Source organism: Dromiciops gliroides, chromosome 1, assembly GCF_019393635.1.
Source record: "Dromiciops gliroides isolate mDroGli1 chromosome 1, mDroGli1.pri, whole genome shotgun sequence".
NCBI classification, from domain to species: domain Eukaryota; kingdom Metazoa; phylum Chordata; class Mammalia; order Microbiotheria; family Microbiotheriidae; genus Dromiciops; species Dromiciops gliroides.
Genome location: NC_057861.1, coordinates 424,290,451 through 424,314,482, shown reverse-complemented (window position 1 = coordinate 424,314,482; position 24,032 = coordinate 424,290,451). Strand labels below are relative to the sequence as shown.

The window sequence follows — 24,032 nt, the reverse complement described above, 5'->3', positions numbered from 1 at the left end:
ACAGAAAATGACTGAGATCACCCCCAGAAAGCATCTATGAAGCATTTAAAAAATTTTTTTTAAACAGACTAGAAATAGAAAAGAGACAGGAAAGTCAGCAGTCACACATATGCAGATTTCTGGTGGAATTACAATGACAAATAAAAATCATTTTGGAGTTTAACTGACCACAAAACAAACAAGAATACAAAAATATATTGTGCTACATTAAGCACTTAGTAAAACAAAAATCTATGAATATTTGGTTTTCGCAATCAAAGGATCATAGCTTTAGATCTGAAAAGGACTTAGATCATTCTAGATAATTCCCTGATTTTACAGATGAGGAAACTGTAATGTGGCAGACCTACAATTCAAATCTAGTACCTCCTTCTACATCTCATTAAAAAAGAGCTTTTCCTATCCCCCAACATTAAATGACTTAAAAGCAAACTTGTGGGTATTTCAAATACTATCATAAAAAACAGTGACACCACTGTTTATTTAAAGTTATTAGAAAATAATGGTCAATGAAGATAACTATATATACAGGCCATTAAACTTTCAGTTAATGTGGACTCAGCTGACAAAACAGAATTCCTCAAGAAAGAGACTGTCTATCTCTATCTTTTTTCCTGACTATATTTTATTGTGATTTCCTGCTGGGAAGAGGAATGATTATAAGGAGGAATAGCTGTTCTGCATTTCTTTTCAAAAGAATGCACGTTATACCATTTAAGCTGGAATAGTCTTTTTTTTTAATCTAGACAAAAGGAAATTTTTAAGGTGGTGAATGTCTTACTTGTCTCCTTATGGTAGTTATCCCTGACAAAAAGCCAACCACTAAAGATTTAGGAAGCCCTAATAATAAGCTCAGTTTCCTGAAGGGGAAAAATAATTTCTAAATCCATCAACTTTAGTTCAGAAACTCCAGTTAAACACTCTACAGCTCAGAGATCCAATGGCTGGAGTCCAGAGAAGTCAGGGAGTTGAAAAGTCTCTTAATAAATGTTATCATATAAGTAAGTCCACAGAGGTGGAGAGAAAAGAAGGTACAGTGGGATGGTGAGTCTAGAAAAATCAGCAAAGGGAATATTCAGGAAAAATCAGTATTGATACTAACACGTAAAAAATGTGTTTTGGTTGCAAACAGCATAAAAGATAAATAATCCACAAATGTTGAAAACTATCTTTACATGTAACTGGAAAATAATAAAATACTTTTCAGATTAAAAAAGGATAAATAATCCAAGGTTTTTATTTCATAAAAAATGAATGGAGGGGCAGCTAGGTGGCAGCTAGGATAGAGCACTGGCCCTGGAGTCAGGAGGACCTGAATTCAAATCCGGCCTCAGATACTTGACACTTACTAGCTGCGTGACCCTGGGCAAGTCACTTAACCCCAATTGCCTCACGGGGGGGGGGGGGGGGGGGGATGGAAACTAAAAATAAGGCAGATGTTAAACAAGGTACAGGTGAAAGTTATAATTGCATTTTTAAATTACAGATTTAGGAGTCCAGATATGGGGTTTCAGGAATAAGGAGATCTAGTGTGAATCAGGTTTTTTAAAAAATCCTAATCAGAAAATGTTTCTAAATAAGGTAATTTTAAATACAAAGTTTTTTAAATGGTTTATAATTAGTAAATTTTTGAACATCAAACTTTTTCCTATATTGGTTGAGCTAGTTCAGAGTTTCTTAACCAAAGGTGCATGAACCTTTTTTTGTATACAAAGGGATGTGGATGTACATTTTATAAATGCATTTGAATATGAACAGTTTACTTTGTATTTTATTTCATACATTTAAAAACATTACTTTGCAAAGGGGTCCAGAGACTTTGCCAAACTGCCCAAGGGGACCATGGCACGTTTTGAGGAAAAAAGGTTAAATACTCTTACACTAGAAGGATCTTTCCAAATCCCAAATTCTGAGATTTTCTAAAACAAATAATTCTCAAGTATATGAAAACAGTTTCTTCCTTTAAATAATGGTATAATGGTTAGAGAGCTGGCCTTAGACCCAGGATATCCTAGGTTTAAGTTCTGGGTCTGACATACATTGGCTCTATGACCCTAGACAAGTCAACTATTCTCTCATTACTCTAAGGCAGAGCTTCTTAAATTGTGGATATGGGGTCACCTAACTGAATATGGGGTCCCCAAGATGGCAATAGTAAAAGGTTATATATACCTATTTTATATAGCTATATATCTGGGGTTGCATAAAATTTCTCTGGTGAAAAGGGGTGGGGAGTGGAAATTGTTACGCATATCCTTTTACTGTTGCCAAATTTTTCAGGACACCCACATTCAGTTATGAGACCGCATCAGAACCCATGGTTTAAGAAGCTGGGTGGTAAGGCAACCAAGGCCCTAAGTTAGAGGAAGGTGCTAACCTGCCTTGGTAGAGTTTCTTCATCTAGTAGTGGCTTGTGCCAGTGAATGACAAGCCCAGAGGCCTTATGATTACCTCTTCCTCTCTCACATAGGTTAAACACTCCTCTTCTTTTAATCTTATTAATTTAATTTTCACAGAAAACTCCTTTTTAATAGCTAGAGCAAAGGTGAACTTAATCAAGATGGGACAGGAATTATCACCAATTTCAGAATGACAGAGTTCAAATTAGTGAAGTTTTATTGTCCTTAATGGGCAGCCAGGTGGCACTGTGCATAGGAGCCTGGAGTCAGGAAGACTCTTCTTGAGTTCAAATGTGGCCTCAGACTCTTACTAGCTGTGTGACCCTGGGTAAGTCACTTGAATCTGTTTGCCTCAATTTCCTCATCTGTCAAATGAGCTGGAGAAGGAAATGACAAACCGCTCCAGTATCTTTGCGAAAAAAACCTGAAATGGGTTCATGAAGAGTCAGACACAACTGAATGGACTGAACAAGACCAACACAGTGCTTGATAGTTGTCTGTGAACATTAGGAAACCAATGAAACCTAACCAGGTCTAGGTTGTATTCACTTTTTCAGAGGAAGGAATGACACACCTCCTTTGAGGCTTTACTGTATCAATTAGCCAGCCTCTCCTTCAGACTACCTACCAAGGCAACCTATTACATTTTAAAGATTTAATTTCATTTTAATTTTTAATTTTTCTCAATTATATGTAAAGATATTTGAGTTCCAAATTTTTCTCTCATCCACCCCTCCCTCCCCCCTCCCTAGGCAAGCAAGCAATTTGACATAGGTTATATATTACAATTATGTTAAACATATTTCCACATCAATCAGAACAAAAGGAAAAAATGCAAGAAAGAATAAACAAAAACGTTAACAAAAAAAGCAACAACAAAAGTGAAAATAATATGCTTCAGTCTGCATTCAGACTCCAAAGTTCTTTTTCTGAATGTGGAGAGCATTTTCCACCTGTCTTTTGGCATTGTCTTGGATCACTGTATTACCGAGAAGAGTTAAGTCTATCACAGTTGATGATCATAAAAAGTTGTTGATATTGTGTACAATGCTCTCTTGGTTCTGCTCATTTCACTCAACATCAACTCATGTAAGTCTTTCCAGGTTTTTCTGAAATCCATCCACTTATCATTTCTTATAACACAGTAGTGTTCCATTACATTCATATACCACAACTTGTTTAGCCATTTTCCAACTGATGGGCATCCCCTCAATTTCCAATTCTTTGCTACCACAAAAAAGAGGAACTATAAATATTTTTGTGCATGTGGGTCCTTTTCCCTTTTCTATGATCTTTTTGGAATATAGATCTAGTAGTGGTATTATTGCTGGGTCAAAGGGTATGCACAGTTTTAAAGCCTTTTGGGCATGGTTCCAAATTGCTCTCCAGAATGGTTGGATCAGTTCACAGTTCCAATTTCCCACATCTTCTCCAACATTTATCATTTTCCTTTTTTTGGTCATATTGGCCAATTGGATAGGTATGAGGTGGTACCTCAGAGTAGTTTTAATTTGCATTTCTCTAATCAGTAGTGACTGAGAACATTTTTTCATCTGGCTATAGATAGCTTTAATTTCGTTATCTGAAAACTGCCTGTTCATATCCTTTGAGCATTTCTCAATTGGGGAATGACTTGTTTTCTTATGTAATTGATTCAGTTTTCTACATATTTTAGATATGAAGCCTTTATCAGAAACAATGACTGTAAAAATTGTTTACAAACTTTCTGCTTTCCTTCTAATCTTGTATGTATTGGTTTTGTTTGTGCAAAACCTTTTTTAATTTAATGTAGTCAAAATGCTCCATTCTGCATTTCATAATGTTCTCTATCTCATCTTTGGTCATAAATGCTTTCCCTCTCCACATTTCTGACAAGTAAACTATTCCTTCCTTTTCTAATTTGCCTATGGTTATTACCCCTTATGTCTAGACCTTGTACCCATTTTGACTTTACTTTGGTGTACAGTGTAAGATGTTGGTCTATGCCTAGTTTGTGTACCATACTATTTTCCAGTTTTCCAAACAAGTTTTGTCAAATAGTGACTTCTTATCTTGGAGGCTAGAGTCTTTGGGTTTATCAAACAGGAGATTGCTATATTCATTTACTGCTGTTTTGTGTGCCTAACCTATTCCACTGATCCTCCTCTCTATTTCTTAGCCAGTACCAAATAGTTTTGATAAGTGCTGCTTTATTTTATTATTTATTTTATTATTTATTGCTGTTATCTCTCTGCTAATAGTCTATTTAGAATTTTTGCATCAATATTCATTAGGGAGATTGGTCTATAATTTTCTTGCTCTGTTTTTATTCTTCCTGGTTTAGGTATCAGCACCAGATTTGTCTCATAGAAGGAATCTGGTAGGATTCTTTCTTTACCTATTTTTCCAAATACTTTTTATAATATTGGAATTAATTTCTCTTTAAATGTTTGGTATAATTCATTTGTAAACCCATCTGGCCCTGGAGATGGTTTCTTAGTGACCTCAAATAACAATTAATTCTTTACATTAGGGAGTTCGTTGATGGCTTGTTCAATTTCTTTTTCTAAAGTGGTCTTATTTAAGGATTTTGTTTCCTCTTCTGTTAATCTGGGAAGTTTATATTTTTGTAAATATTCATCCATTTCATTTAGATTGTCAAATTTACTGGCATATGCTTAGGGAAAATAGCTCCTAATTATTGTTTTTAATTTCCTCTTCATTGGTGGTGTGTTTGTCCTTTTCATTTTTGATGCTGGTAATTTGGTTTTCTTTTTTCTTTTTTCAAATCAAATTAACCAAAGGTTTATCTATTTTATTGTTTTTTTCATAGAACAAACTCTCAGTTTTATTTATTAATTCTATAGTTTTCTTACTTTTAATTTTATTAATCTCTCCTTTAATTTTCAGTATTTCTAATTTGGAATTTAGAGATTTTTAATTTGTCCTTTTCCCAGATTTTTTAGTTGCATGCACAATTCATTGATCTCCCCGTTCTCTATTTTATTCATGCAGGCATTTAGAGATATAAAATTTCCCCTAAGAACTGCTTTGGCTGAATCCCATAAGTTTTGATATGTTGTCTCATTATTGTCATGCTCTTGGATAAAGTTATTGATTGTTTCTATGATTTGTTGTTTGACCCACTCATTCTTTAGGATGAGATTATTTAGTTTCCAATTCATTTTTGGTCTATCTTTCCTTGGCCCTCTATTACACAATTTTTATTGCATCATGATCTGAAAAGGATGCACTTACTATTTCTGCCTTTCTGCACTTGACTGTGAGGTTTTTATGCCCTAATACATGGTCAATTTTTGTGTATGTGCCATGCACCACTGAGCAAAAGGCATATTCTTTTCTATCCCCATTCAGTTTTCTCCAGAGGTCCATCATATTTAATTTTTCTAAAATTCTATTCACCTCCTTAACTACCTTCTTATTAGTTTAAATTGCCCACTAATATAGTTTTTTTTTTGTACCAAATTTGTTTTATTCTCTACACTTCCTCATTCATCTTGATTCAGTCATTAGTGCTGCTTCTTTCTGAAGGAGCATCCTTCTGTAAGTCTTGCCTTTCCTCCTGTAGGCTGACAAAGTACAGTGGAGCATCTGACACAGAGAACCACCGTTTGTGCGTGGCTGAAGACAGTGGTGATTTTATAGCAGCCCGGGCACTTTACATCCATGAAATACGAGTTTGGACTCTGCACCAGATGCTTCTTCTTGTGTTTCCGCTTCTCCTCCTCGGGAGAGGGGTGCAGGAGATCTTTCACGAGAGGCATGTTGGCACGGGGAGATCTTCACCGCCGGAAAAGCTAATATGGTTTTTCTATATTTCTTCGTGTAACTCAATTAACTTCTTCTCCACAAATTTAGATGCTATACTACTTGGTGCATACATGTTTATTCTTTTTTCTTTTGTTTTTTTTTTTTAGTGAGGCAATTGGGGTTAAGTGATTTGTCTAGGGTCACACAGCTAGTAAGTGTTAAGTGTCTGAGGCCAGATTTGAACTCAGGTACTCCTGACTCCAGGGCCGGTGCTCTATCCACTGCGCCACCTAGCTTCCCCAATACATGTTTATTATTGATATTACTTCATTGTCTATGGTACCTTTTATCAAGATGTAGTTTCCTTCCTTACCTCTGTGGTAAAAATTATTTGTGGTAAAGATATAGAGAATCCATCTTTTTGGAAGTTTTAGCTGAATCATTTGAGAGACTGCACATGCTACTGAAGGGGCTTTTGAAGGACCTCCTTTGTTGGGGAGGAGAATGCAAGGAAGTTCTGGTACATGAACTTAAAAGTGAGGGCAGGAACGGAAGTTGGCATTCTCTGGCTGTTAAACTTATTTGTGATGGTGCGCGCGCAGGCGAGAGGATTTCAGAAACACGTGGTTGGTGTTCGGCTTTGGGTGTGCTGGTTCTTGGCCTGGAAGTTTGGGATTTGGTGAGTTTTATAAAGGAAAATAGACTAAGTTTAGATCTAAGGTCATTCATCTGTATTTCTACTTCCCTATTTCCTTAATTGGTATCACCTTTTGTTGTCTAATTCCCAAACAATAAAAACTAATCCCTCACAGATTAAAGCTCAGAGCCTTCTTTTTCTTAGTGGTCTGGGAGACATATACATATAAATATATATATAAAAGGGAAAAGTTAAAAGGGGGAGTTTAATGTTCTGTATATCCAATTTTGAGTCTCACACCTCTTTTGGTCAATTTTTGGTTTTGCTTTATCTGAGATAATTGCTACCCGATTTTTTTTTTTTAATTTCAGGTAAAGCATAATATATTCTGTTCTAGCCTTTTATCTTTACTCTGTGTGTCTCTCTCAGCTTCATATGTGTTTCTTATAAACAAAATAGTGTAAGATTCTGGTTTTTAATCCACTCTGCTATCTTCTTTTATAGGAGAGTTCATCCCATTCACATTCACAGTTATGATTACTGTGTATGTCCCTGCATCCTATTTTATCCCTTGTTTGTGTTCTCTTTTCCTTTCCCCTGTCCCTTCTCACTAGTGTTTTGGTGTGTGTGTGTGTGTGTGTGTGTGTTTTGGTGGGGCAATGAGGGTTAAGTGTCTTGCCCAGGGTCACACAGCTAGTAAGTATCAAGTGTCTGAGGCTGGATTTGAACTCAGGTCCTCTGGAATCCAGGGCTGGTGCTTTATCTACTGTACCACCTAGCTGTCCCTCACACTAGTGTTTTGTTTCTGCCCACCTCAGTCTACCCTTCCTTCTATCAGCCTCACCTCCCTTTTGTCCTTTCCCCTTTCAATTCCTAGTTTTACCCATCCTTCTATCAACCCCACCTTTTTCTTTCCCCTTTCCCCTTTTCCTTTTTACTTCCCAATAGTGTAAGATAGAATTCTATACCCACCTGAGTGTGTATGTTATTCCCTTTTTGAGCCAAATCAGATGAGAGTAAGGTCAAAATAATGCTCACCCCTCACTTCTTTCCCTCTATTGTAATAGGTCTTTTGTGCCTCTTCATGGGATGTGATTTACCCCACTCTGCCTTCCCTTTTCTCTTCCCCCAGTATAATCCTTTTTGTTTCCCTTTAAGTTTTTTTAATATAATCACATCAGAATCCACTTATACCTACACCTTCTGTCTCTCTGTAATCCACCTATATGCCTTAATAAAGATACAGTTCTCAAGAGTTACAAGTATCTTCTTCCCATGTAGGGATGCAAACATTTTAACCCTAATGAATAACATGGTTTCCACCCCAATCTTTTCACCTTTTCATGTGTCTCTTGAGTCTTGTATTTATAGATTGAATTTTCTGTTCAGTTCTAGGCTTTTCATTAGGAAAGTTTTAAAGTCTCCTATTTCATTGAATGTCCATCATTTTCCCTGAAATATTATGCTTAATTTTGCTGAGAGTACATTCTTGGTTGTAATCCCAGGTCCTTTGCCTTCCGGAATATCATATTCCAAGTCCTCTGATCCTTTAATGCTGAAGCTGCCAAGTCCTGTGTAATTCTTATTGTTGTTCCTTGATATTTAAATTGTTTCTTTCTGGCTGCTCTCAGTATTTTCTCCGTTACTTGATAGTTCTGGAATTTAGCTATGATATTCCTTGGTATTTTCTTTTTAGGGTCTATTTCAGGAGGTGATTGGTGGATTCTTTCAATGACTAATTTTTCCTCTGATTATAAGACATTGGGGCAGTTATCCTCAATAATGTCCTGAAATATGCTCTCTATGCTTTTTTTTTTTTTGATCATGGTCTTCAGGTAGTCCGATTATTCTTATAATGTGCCTCCTGGATCTATTTTCCAGGTCTGTTGTTTTTCTGAAAAGGTATTTTATGTTTTCTTCTACTTTTATATTATTTTTATTCTGCTTTACTTCTGCCTGTTGTCTCATTGAGTCATTAGCATCTATCTGCTCAATTCTGATTCTTAGGGAATTATTCTTTTTCAATTTTCCAATTGTATTTTTATTTCATTATTTTCTTTTTCAAAGCTATTGACTTTCTCTTGCATAACTCTCATTTCTTCTCCCAATTTTTCTTCTACCTCTTTTATTTGGTTTATAAAACCCTTTTTGAGCTCTTCCAGGAGGGCTTTTTGGACTCAAGATGAATTCTTCTTCCCCTTTAAGGCTTCACATGTAGGAGTTTTATCATTGTTGTCTTCCTCTGCATTTATGTTTTGATCCTCTCTGTCACCATAGTAACTGTCAGTGGTGAGGGCTCCTTTTTGTTTCTTATTCATATTTTTATTTTAGCTTCTTTTATGCCTTTTAAGGTTGAGTTCTGCTCCTAGGATACAGCATGCACTGTCCAAAACTTCTTTTGCTGGAGGTTGGGAGCCAAGTCACCAGCTTTCTGCTCTGAAGTATCAGCAGCGTTGGGGCTGGTGGCCTCACATCTTGTTTGCTGTGCCACTAGCTTGCTGAGCTAGGACCTCAGTTGCTCATCTGCTGATCTGTGCTGTGATTAAAAGCCTTTTGATGGCTGGCTCAGACACCCTTTATGCTGAGCTGTGCTCCCCTTTTACCCAGATGAGATGAACTTTCCTGAAAATCTTCTAGGTTATCTTAAGTAGGAAGATTGTTTCATTCCATTTTTTGGTTTGTTTCTTGTTTTTTTGTTTTTGTTTTTGCAGGTTTTACAGCTCTGGAATCTGTTGAGAGGTTTAATTTAATGTTGTTTCTAAAGGAAATTTGGGAGAGCTCAGGCAGCTTCCTGGTTTCACTTCGACATCTTGGCTCCACCTCTGGAACTCAATTTATTACATTTTTGGACAAGTCTGATTGTTGTGACATTTTCCTTAAATCAAACTTAAATTTCCCTCACTGTAACTTCCATCCATTTCATAATCCTGATATGGCATGGACTCAAAGTCCTTCACTTTTTCTTTTGTTTTTTGTCATTTTGTTCTAGAGACTCTCCAACTCTTTTCCAATTCCATACCTCACCACTCCATTAAATGATAGGATCATACATCTACTGCAGGGAAGGATCTTAGAGGTCATCTAGTCCAATCCCCTCATTTTACAGAAGAAGAAACTAGGCCCAATGAGATTAAATTATGCACTCAAAGTCATACTGTCTCTTTCCATCCCTGTCACTCTCATCAGTCTCCTTCTGTCTTTACTAGTCTCATCTTCAGGCATGCAGTTTGAGGTTTCACTCATGGAATATGAAATATGGGATTGCTTTAACCCTTGTGCTCACATTTCTGGGTCTCTCATTTTCATCATCTGTAAAATGAAAAATGGAGCTGGTTAAGTTCTAAGATCCATCCAGCTGTATGATTCCATCCATTCTATTTTATAACTGCTGAATTTAAACGGGTTTTGAGCTGCTTCCATCAACAAAGTTACAGAGTTCAACCAGTGGATAAGAGATATCTATTCTTTAAGTAAAATGGGGGGCACAAACTGCTTTTTTGGGGGGTACACATCTAATAATGCCAGGCAAGTTGATATTTAACCTAAAGTCAATTCAATTATTTAAAAAATACTTATGAGTTTCCTGCTATAGACAAGCCATTGAAGAGGAAAGCAGGTACTGGAGATAAAATGGCTCCTGGTGAGAATTTTGAAGGAAGATAAAGATTGAGACACTGTGATGAGGAGGGAGTTTAACTCCCTGTGGAATGGCATATACAAATATGGAGGCAGCAGATGGGGATGTTGAGCCCAATTTGGCTGGAATTTAAAGTTCATGAATAGTTCACCTTTTAAGATATACTGAGTGAAATACTGAGTCAAATTAAAAAGGTATTGAGATATGTCTAAACATTTTATTTTAAAGTTATTTTTGGCTTTTTAAAAATTAAGAATCAAGTAGTTCTGGGGCAGCTAGATGGCGCAGTAGATAGAGCACCAGCCCTGGAGTCAAGAGGACCTGAGTTCAAATCCGACCTCAGACACTTAACACTTACTAGCTGTGTGACCCTGGGCAGGTCACTTAATCCCAATTGCCTCACAAAAAAAAAAAAAGAATCAAGTAGTTCTCTAGTATTTATTTCCAACACATATCAGATTATATGACCAAGAACTTAATTAGAATCTCCTGGGTATGCTTAAGGCCATTTAGAGATCACTACAGTCCCACGGTTATTTAAAAAACAATAGCAAATAAAGTAAGTACAAGAACGATCATTTAATGATATATGGATAACATGAAGCAGCACAGAGATGATGAGTCCCTGAATACATAAAATAGGAAGTACATAAAATACATAGAGCATATGTAAAGTCCCCCATGCCCCAGCCAGGATACAATCATCGAAGAAAAACAATAGTTAGTTTCATATCAGAAAAAGGGAAAGGGGTGGAAAACGGCTGAGCAGCAACTGACCAAATGTCTTTTTCCCCTAAATCACTGGCTCCTGTGCTTATACCCAATTTGAATGGATGAAGCAAACTAAATGTATATGGATTCTTCAAATGATATTTTTAAAAGATATTCATTTTGTTTTGTTCTTGAAGAAGATAATCATTTAGAAACGTTTTTTTGTAAATTTAGTCACCAAAAAGATTAGAACTGAAGAGAAGAGGGACAGGAAATAACTCAGGCTGAATATTCTAAACAATTCTCCTAACATGGGGATCTATGAAGTGCCTAGTGATCTCCCCTGAGAGGAAGGAGAAAGTTATTCAGAGTGGAGACAGTGAAGCCTGAGTCTCCTTTCCAACTAGGGAAATTTAAATTTACTCTTCTGCAATCTCTAGAAACTACATAAGCATGGTAGAAATGACAAAATCTCTATAGAATTTGCTTCAGACTTCTCACTTTTCATATCAGAAAAAGGGAAAGGGGATAGAAGAATTGGGAAAGTTCATCAGAATGACTCAGGTGATAAAATGCTATTCCAGTGTTGGGCAACCCAAACTCAAGGCCAGATGCATGCATTTCCCCCTCCTTTACTAGAGCCACAGGGAAGAATTAGAATGTGATGCTTTGTACTACCTAAGAGAAACACTGTACTTCAAAGCTGGGCTCTGGTGTTACATTCTCCATGAAGCCTTTTTTGATTCCTATTCCTGTCCCCTACCAACTATTTCATTCCTCCAATTGCCTTATATTACATAAATCATTGTACAGGATCATAGATATAGAGTTAGAAGGGCCCTTAGTCCAACCTCCTCACTTTATGGAACAGGAAAATGAGGCCCACAGAGTTTAATTAAGTAACTTGTTCATGGTAAAAACAACTAGTACGTGTCTGAGGCAAAATCTGGACCAAGGTCTTCAGGTAGGTACATAGGTAGATACGTAGATAGAGATATATAGATAGATATCCCAAATTCAAAGTAGGAGATGCATACTGGCTACACGCTATTTGTGTGAGGGGAAAAAAACACATTTAGATGATTTTGGTGGATTACACACTCAGCATGTCAGCAGTGGAATACAACTAGCAAATAGTAAATCCATTACATGAAGCAGAATATCCCAGACAAAGGATATGATAGTCCCATTGTCCTCTCGCCTTGCAAGATCACATGTAGTTTCCATGTTCTGTTCTGGGCATGAGAGATCCAAAGTTTAAAGGCTTAAAGCTTGAAATAATAGAGAGCTCATTTAGTCCAATTTACTGATAAGGAAACTGACACCCAAAGAGTTTAAGCACTTTGACCAACATCATATGTATAAAATGTAACAGACAGAAATTGAACCTAGGTCCGATGCCACCAAATCCATAATTCTCCCACATTATGCTGCCTTCCCATGCCACATCTCTCAGGTATCCATCTCCTGTTCTTTGGGTCACAGCCGGCTTTGATTCTTTCAAAACATGGTACTCTATTATTCACAGTTGAGAGTACACTGGCATTAAACAGACAGGATATTGTATTTGAGTTTTGTTTTTTATTTCTTTTTCCCCCAGCAACAGCAGCCACCATGAGCAGTTTAGGATTGTTTAAAGCCCTTTACAATTTCACAAGTACGATCTAAGATAATCTCCAAGTCCTACTCAATTCTGGGTCCAGCACACTATCTTCAGAGCTTGTCTGATTTATTTATGTGTATGCATACACATATATTATACACATGTATATCTACATGTGCATGAATTATATATGTGCACATACTGCATAAAATATATAAGCATACATACATTTACTTAGATTATATAGGTACAGACGCCCCATGCACATGCATGTATGTGGGTACACATTGCATGTGCATATGTACATCTGTGTATACACAGTATACTTTATATGTATGCATATGTTTATATGTGCACATTTTCAGATTCAGAAAGTAAAGTATGTTGTTAAAGAAATGTATGACCAGAATGGAATTAGGCAAGTCATATAGCCAAGAAAAACAAGAAATAATAGATGGACAACTCTAAGACTATACAGGTATTCATTAAATATGAAAGGCTTCAAAAACACTGAAACGACAGCAAAATTAGCAATCACAATTCACATTTATCTAGTTGCAAGTTGCTTTACATATTGGAGATGCCATTATTATCTCCATTTTGTGGATGGGGAAAGAGTAGCTAAATGAATCAGTTTAGGTCACACAGCTAAGAAAGTGCCTAAAGTAGAATGTACACTGGTCTTTGCTGACTCCATGTGAGGCATCTTGGGAGGGACAATAGAATTCAACAGATGAAGCAGCATTGGATAGGTTGTGCTCTGAAGTAAAGAAGGGAGATGAGACCATGAATGCTCTGACATGTAACGATGGATTAGCCTGACAGTTCAGAGCATAGACTGAGAGGCTGAAGTTAGATACGAACTTGGAATGTCTCCAGTGGACTGTCCAACTCAATCTCGGCTTGGTACTAAGCTATTTTGTATTTTTAATAATGACTTTAAAAAAACCTGAATGGGGGGCAGCTAGGTGCCTCAGTGGATAAAGCACCAGCCCTGAATTCAGGAGTACCTGAGTTCAAATCCAGCCTCAGACACTTGACACTAGCTGTGTGACCCTAGGCAAGTCACTTAACGCTCATTGCCCTGCCAAAAAACCCCACAAAACCGTAAATGGCATGTTTATCAAACCTGCAGGTGCTGCAAATGTTAACGGGATTGTTAACACACTAGACAGAATGAGGATTCAAAAGGATCTTGACCAGTGAAGACCACTGGGCCAAATTTTTTTTTTTTTTTTTTTTTTTTTTAGTGAGGCAATTGGGGTTAAGTAACTTGCCCAGGGTCACACAGCTAGTAAGTGTTAAGTGTCTGAGGCCAGATTTGAACTCAGGTACTCCTGACTCCAGGGCCAGTGCTCTATCCACTGCGCCACCTAGCTGCCCCTGGGCCAAATTTAATAAGATGGTATTTAATAGCAATAAATGTGATGATTCATACTTCAGTTTTAATGGACTGCAAGCTATGTGGCACAGTGGATAGAGTGCCAGGCCTGGAGTCAGGAAGACCCATAATGATGAGTTCAAATTTTATCTGAGCCATTTACAAGCTTTGTGACCCCAGGAAAGTTGCTTAACTCTGTTTGCCTCAGTTTCCTCACCTGTAAAATGAGCTGGAGAAGGAAATGGCAAGCCACTCCAGGATCTCTGCAAAGAAAACCCCAAATGGGGTGATGAAAAGTCAGAAAGAACTGAAACAAGTGAACAAAAACTGATAGGATGGTGAATGCAGTTCATGATCTAATATAAGGCCTTACCTTATTTACAAAGTTAATAGATTTAGCATTTATATGGTGATTTTGTTTCAGAACCTTTTAGGAAATCAAGAAAAATAACTTTACTGAACAAATAAGGGAGAATCACAGGCACTGCCATGGGAAAGAGTAAGAAAGGAAAAGGAATTAAATTATTCTTCTGAATTCAAATTGCTTATTTACCAAAGTATTCCCATGAAGAGCTTAATGGAGCTAGAAATGGGGGATGCTTTTTTTCAGAACTGAAAATTACTCACTTAAACATTTTTCCCCATAACATTAGGACCAATTCTTAGAAAATTAGAACCACTAAAAATTGACTAAGCATCAGAACCTGATGAATCATAACCCAAATTCCTCAATGGAAAAGCAATGAAAGAGAAACTCAATAACAGAGATTTGGCTGCTCACCCAGATTGGGGGAAGGAAACTAAGATAGGAAGGAGTACTAACAACACCCAAACAGTTGATAAGGAACAATGAATTAAGTTTCTGGCAAACTAAAGTAAACCAACATACTTAACACTGCTATGAATTTACTGTAACTATAAAAAAGACTCCATCTTTTGGTTAAAGACTCCATCTTTGCATAAATAAAACCATGTTTTTAAAAAGGGGGGCAGGAAATATAGAGAAAATAGGAGAAAAGTATAAGAAAGAAGGAGGCAGAATGGTACAGTGGTTACAACACTGACTCTGCAGTCGAAAGACCTGGATTCAAATCCAAACATGTGGCCTTGGACTAGTCACAACCTCCATGGGCCTTCATCTAGACTCCCCATCTATAAAATGGGAAGGTTGGACTGGAGGACCACTGTGTTCTTATATTCCTATTAACAGGTATGTGTGGACAGGACAGGAATATATGTTTCTATCTATTGACATACGCAATGAGTAAGAGAGAAGACAGTGAGTAGAGAGAAGTCAACAGATCACAGATGACAAATGGAGATTGTTTTACCTGTTTAACCCATCTACAAGAAGCCACAGCAGCATAACCGTTTTGCTTCCAGACTGACTAAGAAAAAAAGTGTTACGGTTGCACTCTTACCTTACTGCAGCATGTATTGTAACTCAAGTCAACAGGCATTTGCTGAACACCTACTATGTGCCATATCAGTCACTGTGCTAGGCACTGGTGGTAGGGGTTCAGACAATAAACTTTTATTAAGTGTCTATTATGTGCCAATCACTATGCTAAGTTCCAGGGATAAAAAGAAAGGTGAAACACAGTGCCAGCTCTCAAGAATCTCACAACACAATTGGAGAGACAACAACATGTTAACAAGAATGTACAAGCAAGAGATGTATAGGCTGAATTGGAGATAATCAGCAGAGGGAAGGTCCTAGTAGGCATTAAGGGGGATCAGAAAAGGCTTCTTGTAGAATGAGACTTTAGCCCCAAAATATTAACATCTGGAAACACAATTTTAGCTGTCAACAATTGTGCTGTATTGTCCTCTCTAAAAATATTTCAAGCTTTTTCTCCTTTGGCAAAGCAGTATACATTAGTACCCAAAAACCCCTGAGACAGAAGAGAGTTCAAATGATTAAGTGCCTGATAAATTTAAGTTGAAAAATTCAAAGGATTATCTGCAAGATCACAGCTCATGTTCAACAGCATCACCTCTCTGGACTTCAAGCCTAGGACCTTGAGAGAGATGGAGATGGGAAAAGGGAACATTTCCTTCTTTTCCTTTCATCATGAAAGCCTGGAGCATCAGGAGATATCGAATAGATGAAAGGAGATTGGATAGGAAAAGCACAGAGTTAATCTAAGGGAAAAGGAGATTTACAGGTTTATAAAATGCTCTCTTTTTTGTTTGTTTGTTTTAGTGAGACAATTGGGGTTAAGTGACTTGCCCAGGGTCACACAGCTAGTAAGTGTTAAGTGTCTGAGGCCGGATTCGAACTCGGGTACTCCTGACTCCAGGGCTGGTGCTCTATCCACTGCGCCACCTAGCTGTCCCTTATAAAATGCTTTCTATATATTTTCTCAAATGATTGTTTGAATAACTATTGGTACTATCCCTATTTTATAGATGAAGAAAGTAGGTCTAAGAAAAGTTGCCTTTTATCACAGAGTTATTAAAGTGTCAGAATTCAAACCCATATCTTTCCCTACTGCAAATCTGGTATTTGTTCCACTACCCCAATCCTACAAAACCTCTCTATTTCCTCATAGAGAACTTTATCATATCTCTTAAGATATAAGATATTTTGGGGGATCTTTAAGTTTATTCTAGGCTTTGGAGGAGCCTCATAATTCCCTAAATTTAGGCCAGCTCCCAAAGGGATGGCAAATACCAACAGCAAATGGTAACTGTTTGACCACATTTAACACTCTCCAAAAGTAACAGTGATAAAGGGAGCCCTCCCAGAGTAGGTATGTAAATGAAATTAAGTTATATTTTCCTTTCTTCTCTTCACTGTCTAAAATGCCAGACGATTCCATGAAATGTGAGACCTGTATTGGATAACTAATTAGGAGACCAAAAGGTGACTTTACAATTGGTCCAAGTCATGGAAGATTTTTAATAGCTCACGGGTAAACATAAGCACCCTACCCAAGGGTTCATAGGATCCCTGCAAACACTGGCATATATTAACATTCCATTCTCACTTACACTTTAACAGAGAATTTGTTGTTTGCTTATTTTCTCCATTAGAACACTGATCTAGGAACTCCAAAGGCTACCCAGTCCAATCTCTTCATTTTATAAATGAGAAAACTCAGACCCAGAGAAATTAAGCGATTTGCATAAGGTCACAGAGTAAGCCCCAGGTGTAGAATTTGAACCTAGGATACCTCTGACACATGTTTCCAACATGTCCCCATTGTTATGCTGTATCTAATGTGACCCAAGAGGCAAACTCTCATATGGGAGATACCCTTCCACCAGTAAAAGAAATGAGTACGAGACTAGGGGAAATCCACCTGTAAGGATTTCCCCTGCTTAAACATATTCCTAACACATTTCAGAGAGGACTATCATAAAATAAGAAGTACTGCCAAGAACATGCACAACTTGGATAGTCACCAAATGACCATCCCATAAGCAAGGTCGTGACCAATTAAAAGGGGGAAAGATCTCAAAGCAAAAGGCCAGAAATCAAAGATAGATAACTTGTCTACTCAGCAATTAGAAGTAAAAAGCAACGAAATTGGAAGTTCATCAGAGAGCAAAGTGTACAAACGCAGAATTGTATTATCAGACATCTTTCCTGTCCATCAGAAACTACACAGGCCCAAAAGATGTGCTCCCTGGAGAATTGAGGCATGTAACAGGCGGTCACACACCCTTTCCAGGACACTAAGGAATATGTGTCCTTGCAGGAATCACTGAATAAAAGTGGAACTCCATGCAAATTGTATGGTTTCCACATTAAGGGGAGTGATGTTTCTTGCTAAAGCACAGAATTCAAAGGTCAAAAGGACCACTCAACTCAGGGTAACTTTATCCAGAGTTTACCTGCCATACAATGCATGAGAATTTGACTGTCAGTCACCACCTCAAAAATAGTCCAACCACTTTGTTTTCTAGATGAAGCAACGGAGGTCTAGAAAGACGAATCAACTTGTCCAAAAATCAGAGTGACATGGCAAATCTGAATGAATCCAGATTCCCTGACTGCCAGTCACTATATCTTTCCGTCTCCCAAGTAAGATCCAGATGGAGCATTTAAGGAATTAGGAGGATAAGTTGCATTGCCTTCTTTCTTCATTTCATCAACAGGGCATACAAATCCCTCCAACAAAAAAACCCCTAAGCCTCTGGATTCTCTTCCAGGGAAGAAAGCTGATGTTGGACTTGCTCTACTATAACCTGGAAACCTCCTCATCCCAAAGTTCACATTCCCCATACTCCCACCCCTTTCTCTCATTGGCAGGATCCTTCCAGAACCTCCATTTTAAAGAAACCACCCAGGCCAGCCATGCATTCCTTCCCCTTCAGACTGTACCCCTGACATTCCAGGCTTTCTTGATTATATCCTTATGTGGGTTCCCCACCCCACCCCACCCTTTTCAGCTTCCTCTTACATATTAATTCTCCTCATTACAAGGTAAGCTTCTTTGAGGCAGGGATCTTTTCTTCTCTGCTTATATTTGTATTCCTTAAGCTTAGCACAGTTCCTTGCATGTAATAGTACTGGTGGTAGTAGTATTAGCAGTGGTAGCAGTAGTAGTGGTGGTGGTAGTGGTGGCAGTAGTAGTAGTAGTAGTAGTAGTAGTAGTAGTAGTGGCAGTGGAGGAGGAGGAGGAAGAGGAGGTGGTGGTGGTGGTTGTGATGGTAGTAATAGATGCTGTTGTTCAGACATTTTCAGTCATGTTCAACTCTTCATGACCCATTTGGGGTTTTCTTGACAAAGATACTGGAATGGTTTGCCATTTCCTTCTCCAAGTACATAATAAGTACTTCATAGGTACTCGCTGACTTAAACTGAGGAGCCCTGGGTGACATTTAATTCTATAAGCAGTAAAGTCTTATACAAAGTAAGAAGCAAATCTATTTCTAAACAATTGTGGGGGCAAGCCTAGGAGTCCACATCTTGGCTTTCAATTTGCTAGACAATCAGGGCACATGTTCAAATTTTAAAATTTACAACTGTCTAGATTGTTTAATTACAGTAAAAGCTGGCTTATCCAGCATTCTATCAACTGGAATCTCTATTAGGCATTTCTGCATTTCACCAGAAAAAAATGAATAATTCATACTCATCACAATGACCCCAGAGTACCATAAGATCATGAAATGCTTTCTGAAACAAAGATTAAATTATGTTCTTGTATTAAGTGTATTTTATTGCATCTAATTCTTTGACAATTGGCAGTCTATATTCGGTAACTCTCTATTAATCAGATGTTTTATTAAGCAGAACATTTCATTCTCTTGACCATATAGATAATACAGTAAACTCTGTTAAGTTAAGGCAAGCTCTTCCTATACATCTCCTCTGACATGTTTGGGTGTTATGACAAATGGCATTAACAGAAGAAAAGGCATAAAGGTGCTGGGGGCGAACACGCGCTAGGAACTTCTGAGTATCAAGGCTGAAAAACAGTTTACAATCCTGAAGAAGAAAATTATGTACTTCAGAGTTTCGGAATAGCCTGTGATGTTTGGGCAAAGTAAATTCTTGTTAGCATTTCACCCGTTTTGTGTTTACTCTGGCACACTGGCATTTTTTTGAAGCCCCTTTTCTGCCACTCTCAACCGAGTTTCCTAAAACTACCGATAGCTACTCAAAAAATAAATTTCATATATAGTCAAAAGGTAGCCCTAGAAAATTAAAACTCAAAAGGATTTGGTAGGCTCTTTAAGCTTTAGAATGATGGAGTAATAAATGGAGTTTTAGAACAGAATACCCATCTAAACCCTTAACGACAGTCAAATAAACAGCTCACAATCACTATGGGAAAATAAATGTTTTATATTCACTATAACTGAAAATGGAAAGCTCAGTTTATAGGATGATAGAATTTAGAGCTGGAAGGCCTTTCTGGATCACCTCAGCGAAACACTTACTCTACAGATGAACTCACCATTACAGGCCTCGTTTTTCCTCCAAAACCAACCTCCTAATCACTCATTTTATAGATCAGGAAACCGAGGCAAACAGGATGAAGTGACTTGTCCAGGGTCACACAGCTAGCAAGTGTCTAAGGTTGGATTTGAACTCAAAAAGATGCGTCTTCCTGACTCCAGGACAGGGGCTCTGTGCACTATGGCGCCACCTAGCTGCCCCCACACGGGGAGTTATTACCATTTTTGTTGTTTAGGATTCAAGGAGCCTAGGTTTTTGCTCTGCTTCTGACTTGCTAGCTGACCTCGGGCAAGTCAAAACTTACTTCTCTAGTAAATAAGGGAGTTGAACTTTCTCCAAGATCCCTTCTAGCTCTGAAATCAGAAAGTCCATCCAACTTAACATCGTTGTTTTCCCTTGTTTTCTCCTCCCCACTCACCACCCAGACTCTCCTCCCCACTTCACCACCACCTAAATATTTATCCCCCTACCTATTATAAACCTTCTGCCATCCTCACCCCAGGTTCAAACAGTCTTTGTAAGCAAAAGGTCTCCACCATGCAACTTACTTACTGAGCACTGGGCACACAGGCAGAAGGTACACATCTATCTTTGGCTCCCAAGGAGTTATTTAGATAGTTCCAGTAAAGTAGCCAAGGCCGCCGGGGCCAGGTGCTTATGAAAGAGTGGCAAGCCCAAATTTGTTTTACATTTGCCAATAGCAAAGTTCCCATGTCTTACAGTAACTGAATGACCACATTTTTCCAGCTCTACTCTCAAAACTATTTTATTAAATCTCTTGGGGAAGATTGGAGTTTACATCATGCCAAGAGGGCCTTAGTGTTTTGTTGCTACAGGCTTGGCCAATATCTTGATACCCGAACTCTTGGGAATGGGTGAGTGATTGAAGACTCCCTCTCTACCGGAATGCCAGAGAAAGTCACGGGGCTTTCAAAGGCTGTGGTGCTGTAATTATGTATAATTATTAACAACACTTAGAACAGCTTTGAAAACAGCTACAGCTGCACATCTTACCTCTTGACCTATATCAGACAATGAAGAAAGTACTTCTACTAATTTTATTTATTTATTCATTTGATTTTTGCATCCAAGAAATGGCTTTAAGAGTGATTGCTCAGAGCTGGGAAAGTACTTCTAGCATCCCTAATATGAGTAATTTATCTGTATATGTTGAAAACCAAATCAACTCGCCTGGCTCATTGTCACTGCCCTCATCAAGGCTTATCAACATTTGGTCATTGCTTTAAAGTCCCATTTTCACATGATACTATTTCAATGGAAGTGCCCATTGTATAAATTCATAGGATTCTGAAAAGACTTCAGACATCTAATATAATAAAAGCTTCGGGGCGGGGGGTGGGGGGGTGGGGGGGCAGCTAGGTGGTGCAGTGGATAAAGCACCGGCCCTGGAGTAAGGAGGACTTGCATTCAAATCAGACCTCAGACACTTATTAGCTGTGTGATCATGGGCAAGTCACTTTAACCCCAATTTGCCTCCAAATTAAAAAAAAAAAGATTCTCATAAATATGAGTAAACAGAGGCGCCCCCCCACAAAGTGAGGTGACTTGACTATACACAGTCTCCTCACAGGAAGAAAGTGGCAGAGTTGAGGCTCAAACTCAAATCTGAGTCCAAATTCTGCCCCTTTGCACTGTGCCAGCACAACTTGAAATGAACCAGTAGAAAATATTTGACAGTCCTGCTTGAGTCTTGATAGCACTTGAGTTTTCTGTATAGCAACTCATTCATAAAGAGGAAAACTAATTCTTTGTCTCCCAGCAGAATTCCAATTCGATACAATGTCTTTTTAAAATAAAATATTTTATTTTCCCCCAATTACATGTAAAAACTTTTGACATTTGTTTTCAAAAATTTTTTGAATTCTAAATTCTCCCCCTCCCTTCTTCACTTCCCTCACATTGAGAAGGCAAGTGATTTGATATAGGTTATACATGTGAAGTCATACAAAACATGTTTCCATGTTAGTCATATTGTGAAAGAAAACACAGACAAAAAAATTAGTAAAGAAAAAGGATGCTTCGATTTGCATTCAGATACCATCAGTTCCTTCTCTGGAGATGCATAGCATACAACATCTTTTTTTTAAAAAGTAAACTTCTCGGTGCAAAATTGTCCATTTGCATTTCCCCCCAAGGAGCTATATTTTTGTGGAATATCATCTAGTCCTTAAAAATGGAATTTTATGGCTTCTTCCTGAACCTCTCAAAGAAGGGAAGCCAAGAGCTAGTTTACAATGTTATAACTAATAAAAACATTCCATGAGAAGTTAAATATAGATGAAATGTTGAACTCAAACGTTGTTCAACACAGAGCTAAGTATGAAGTACAACTTCAAGTAACCAATTATATCCTGAAATATTCAACAGCAGTTATATAATTTTAAGGATTAAACATTGAACTAAGAGATGGATTCTAGGCTAAGCTCTTCCAAGATCTCACCATATGACCATGGGAAAATCACTTTAAGACACTTCGATCTATTTCTTTCTTTTTTAGAATCATTTCACATCCTTCCCCCTACTTCAAGCACCCTTTATTCCAATGAAATTATCCTAATTTTTATTCCAATAACTAATCTTCTATTCTCCATCTCAATGCCCTGGCCATAGGCTATCTCCTATGTAGCTAGATGGCACAGTAGATAGAGCACCAAGGTTGGTATCAGGGAGACCCGAGTTTGAAACTAGCCTCAGACATTCACCAACTATGTGATCCTGGGCAAGTCACTTTAATCTCTGCCTTACTTTCCTCATCGTGAAATGAGGATGATAATAACATCATAGCAGATGATAATAATAACATCATAGCCTAGTACAGTTGTTGTGAAGATCAAATATAGTGTCTAGAAGATAGTAGGCATTATATAAATATGTATTCTCTTCTTTTCCTTTTCCTTTCCTTTCCATGTCTAGCAAGTAGTTTCTCATAACTTTTGCCTCTTGGAATCCTTAATTTTCTATAGTGCTTAGCTCAAATTCAAATTCCTCCTGGAATCCTTTCCTAATCCCCCTATTGTTGGTGTCCCCTCCTTCCAAAACTTTCTGGTATTTACTTATCTATTTACATAGAGTGTAAGTTCCTTGAGGACAGAGTCTGTAGGGTTGTTTTTTTTCCTTTTTGAGGAAAACATTATATTCCTTTTCCTACCATATTGCCTTATATTTTTCAGGTATATAATAACTGCCTTAGGAATTCAATCAGATACTGTATTTATCCAATCCAACCAGCATGTTTATTAAGCACTTACTAAGTTTAAGGCAGCCATAATACAAAAGCAAATTGAAAAACAATTAATTGCCCTCAAGGAATTTATATTCTACTGGAGAAACCAAAGTGTAAACTGATAAGTAGAAGCAGGATTATTTGAAGAGAAAGTGAACACCAACAAGTAAGGGACATCAAAAAAGTTTTCCCCTAGGAAAAAACACTTAAGTTGAGCCTTAAAGGAGGCCAGAAATTTTTTTTAATTAAATTTATTTTGTTAAATATTTCCTAATTACATGTAAAAAATTTTTAACACATTTAAAAAAATTTTGAGTTCCAAATTCTTTCCCTCTCTCCTGCCCCTCCATCCCTCTTTGAGAAAGAAAACAATTTGATATGGATTATACATGTGACATGTGAAGTCATGCAAAATGTATTTCCATATTGGCCACCTCACAAAAAACCCCACCCACAAACAAAATAAAACAATGAAAATAAAGTTTTAAAAAGCATTCAGAGTTCATCAGTTCCTCTCTGGAGGTGGACGGCATCTTTCATCATGGGTCCATTTAAACTGTCTTGGACTGGGGGCAGTGAGGTGGCACACTGGATAAAGCAGCAGCCCTGGATTCAGGAGGACCTGAGTTCAAAACTGGCTTCAGACACTTGACACTTACTAGTTGTGTGACCCTGGGCAAGTTACTTAACCCTCATTGCCCTCATTGGAATGTTGAGTCCAGGAACATCACATGAGTCATTTTGGTAGGAATA

The 24,032-nt window shown here is 37.7% G+C and overlaps 2 protein-coding genes across 2 annotated transcripts in view; both read right to left on the bottom strand.

Moving 5' to 3' along the window:
- MAST4 (microtubule associated serine/threonine kinase family member 4) overlaps positions 1-24,032 on the bottom strand; it is an 808,011-nt gene that overhangs the window by 637,459 nt on the left and 146,520 nt on the right. The window lies entirely within an intron of this gene.
- LOC122743811 (40S ribosomal protein S27-like) lies at positions 5,909-6,191 on the bottom strand. Its single transcript, XM_043988991.1, has one exon. It carries the CDS (start codon positions 6,161-6,163, stop codon positions 5,909-5,911), a length of 255 nt encoding a protein of 84 aa, XP_043844926.1. The 5' UTR covers positions 6,164-6,191.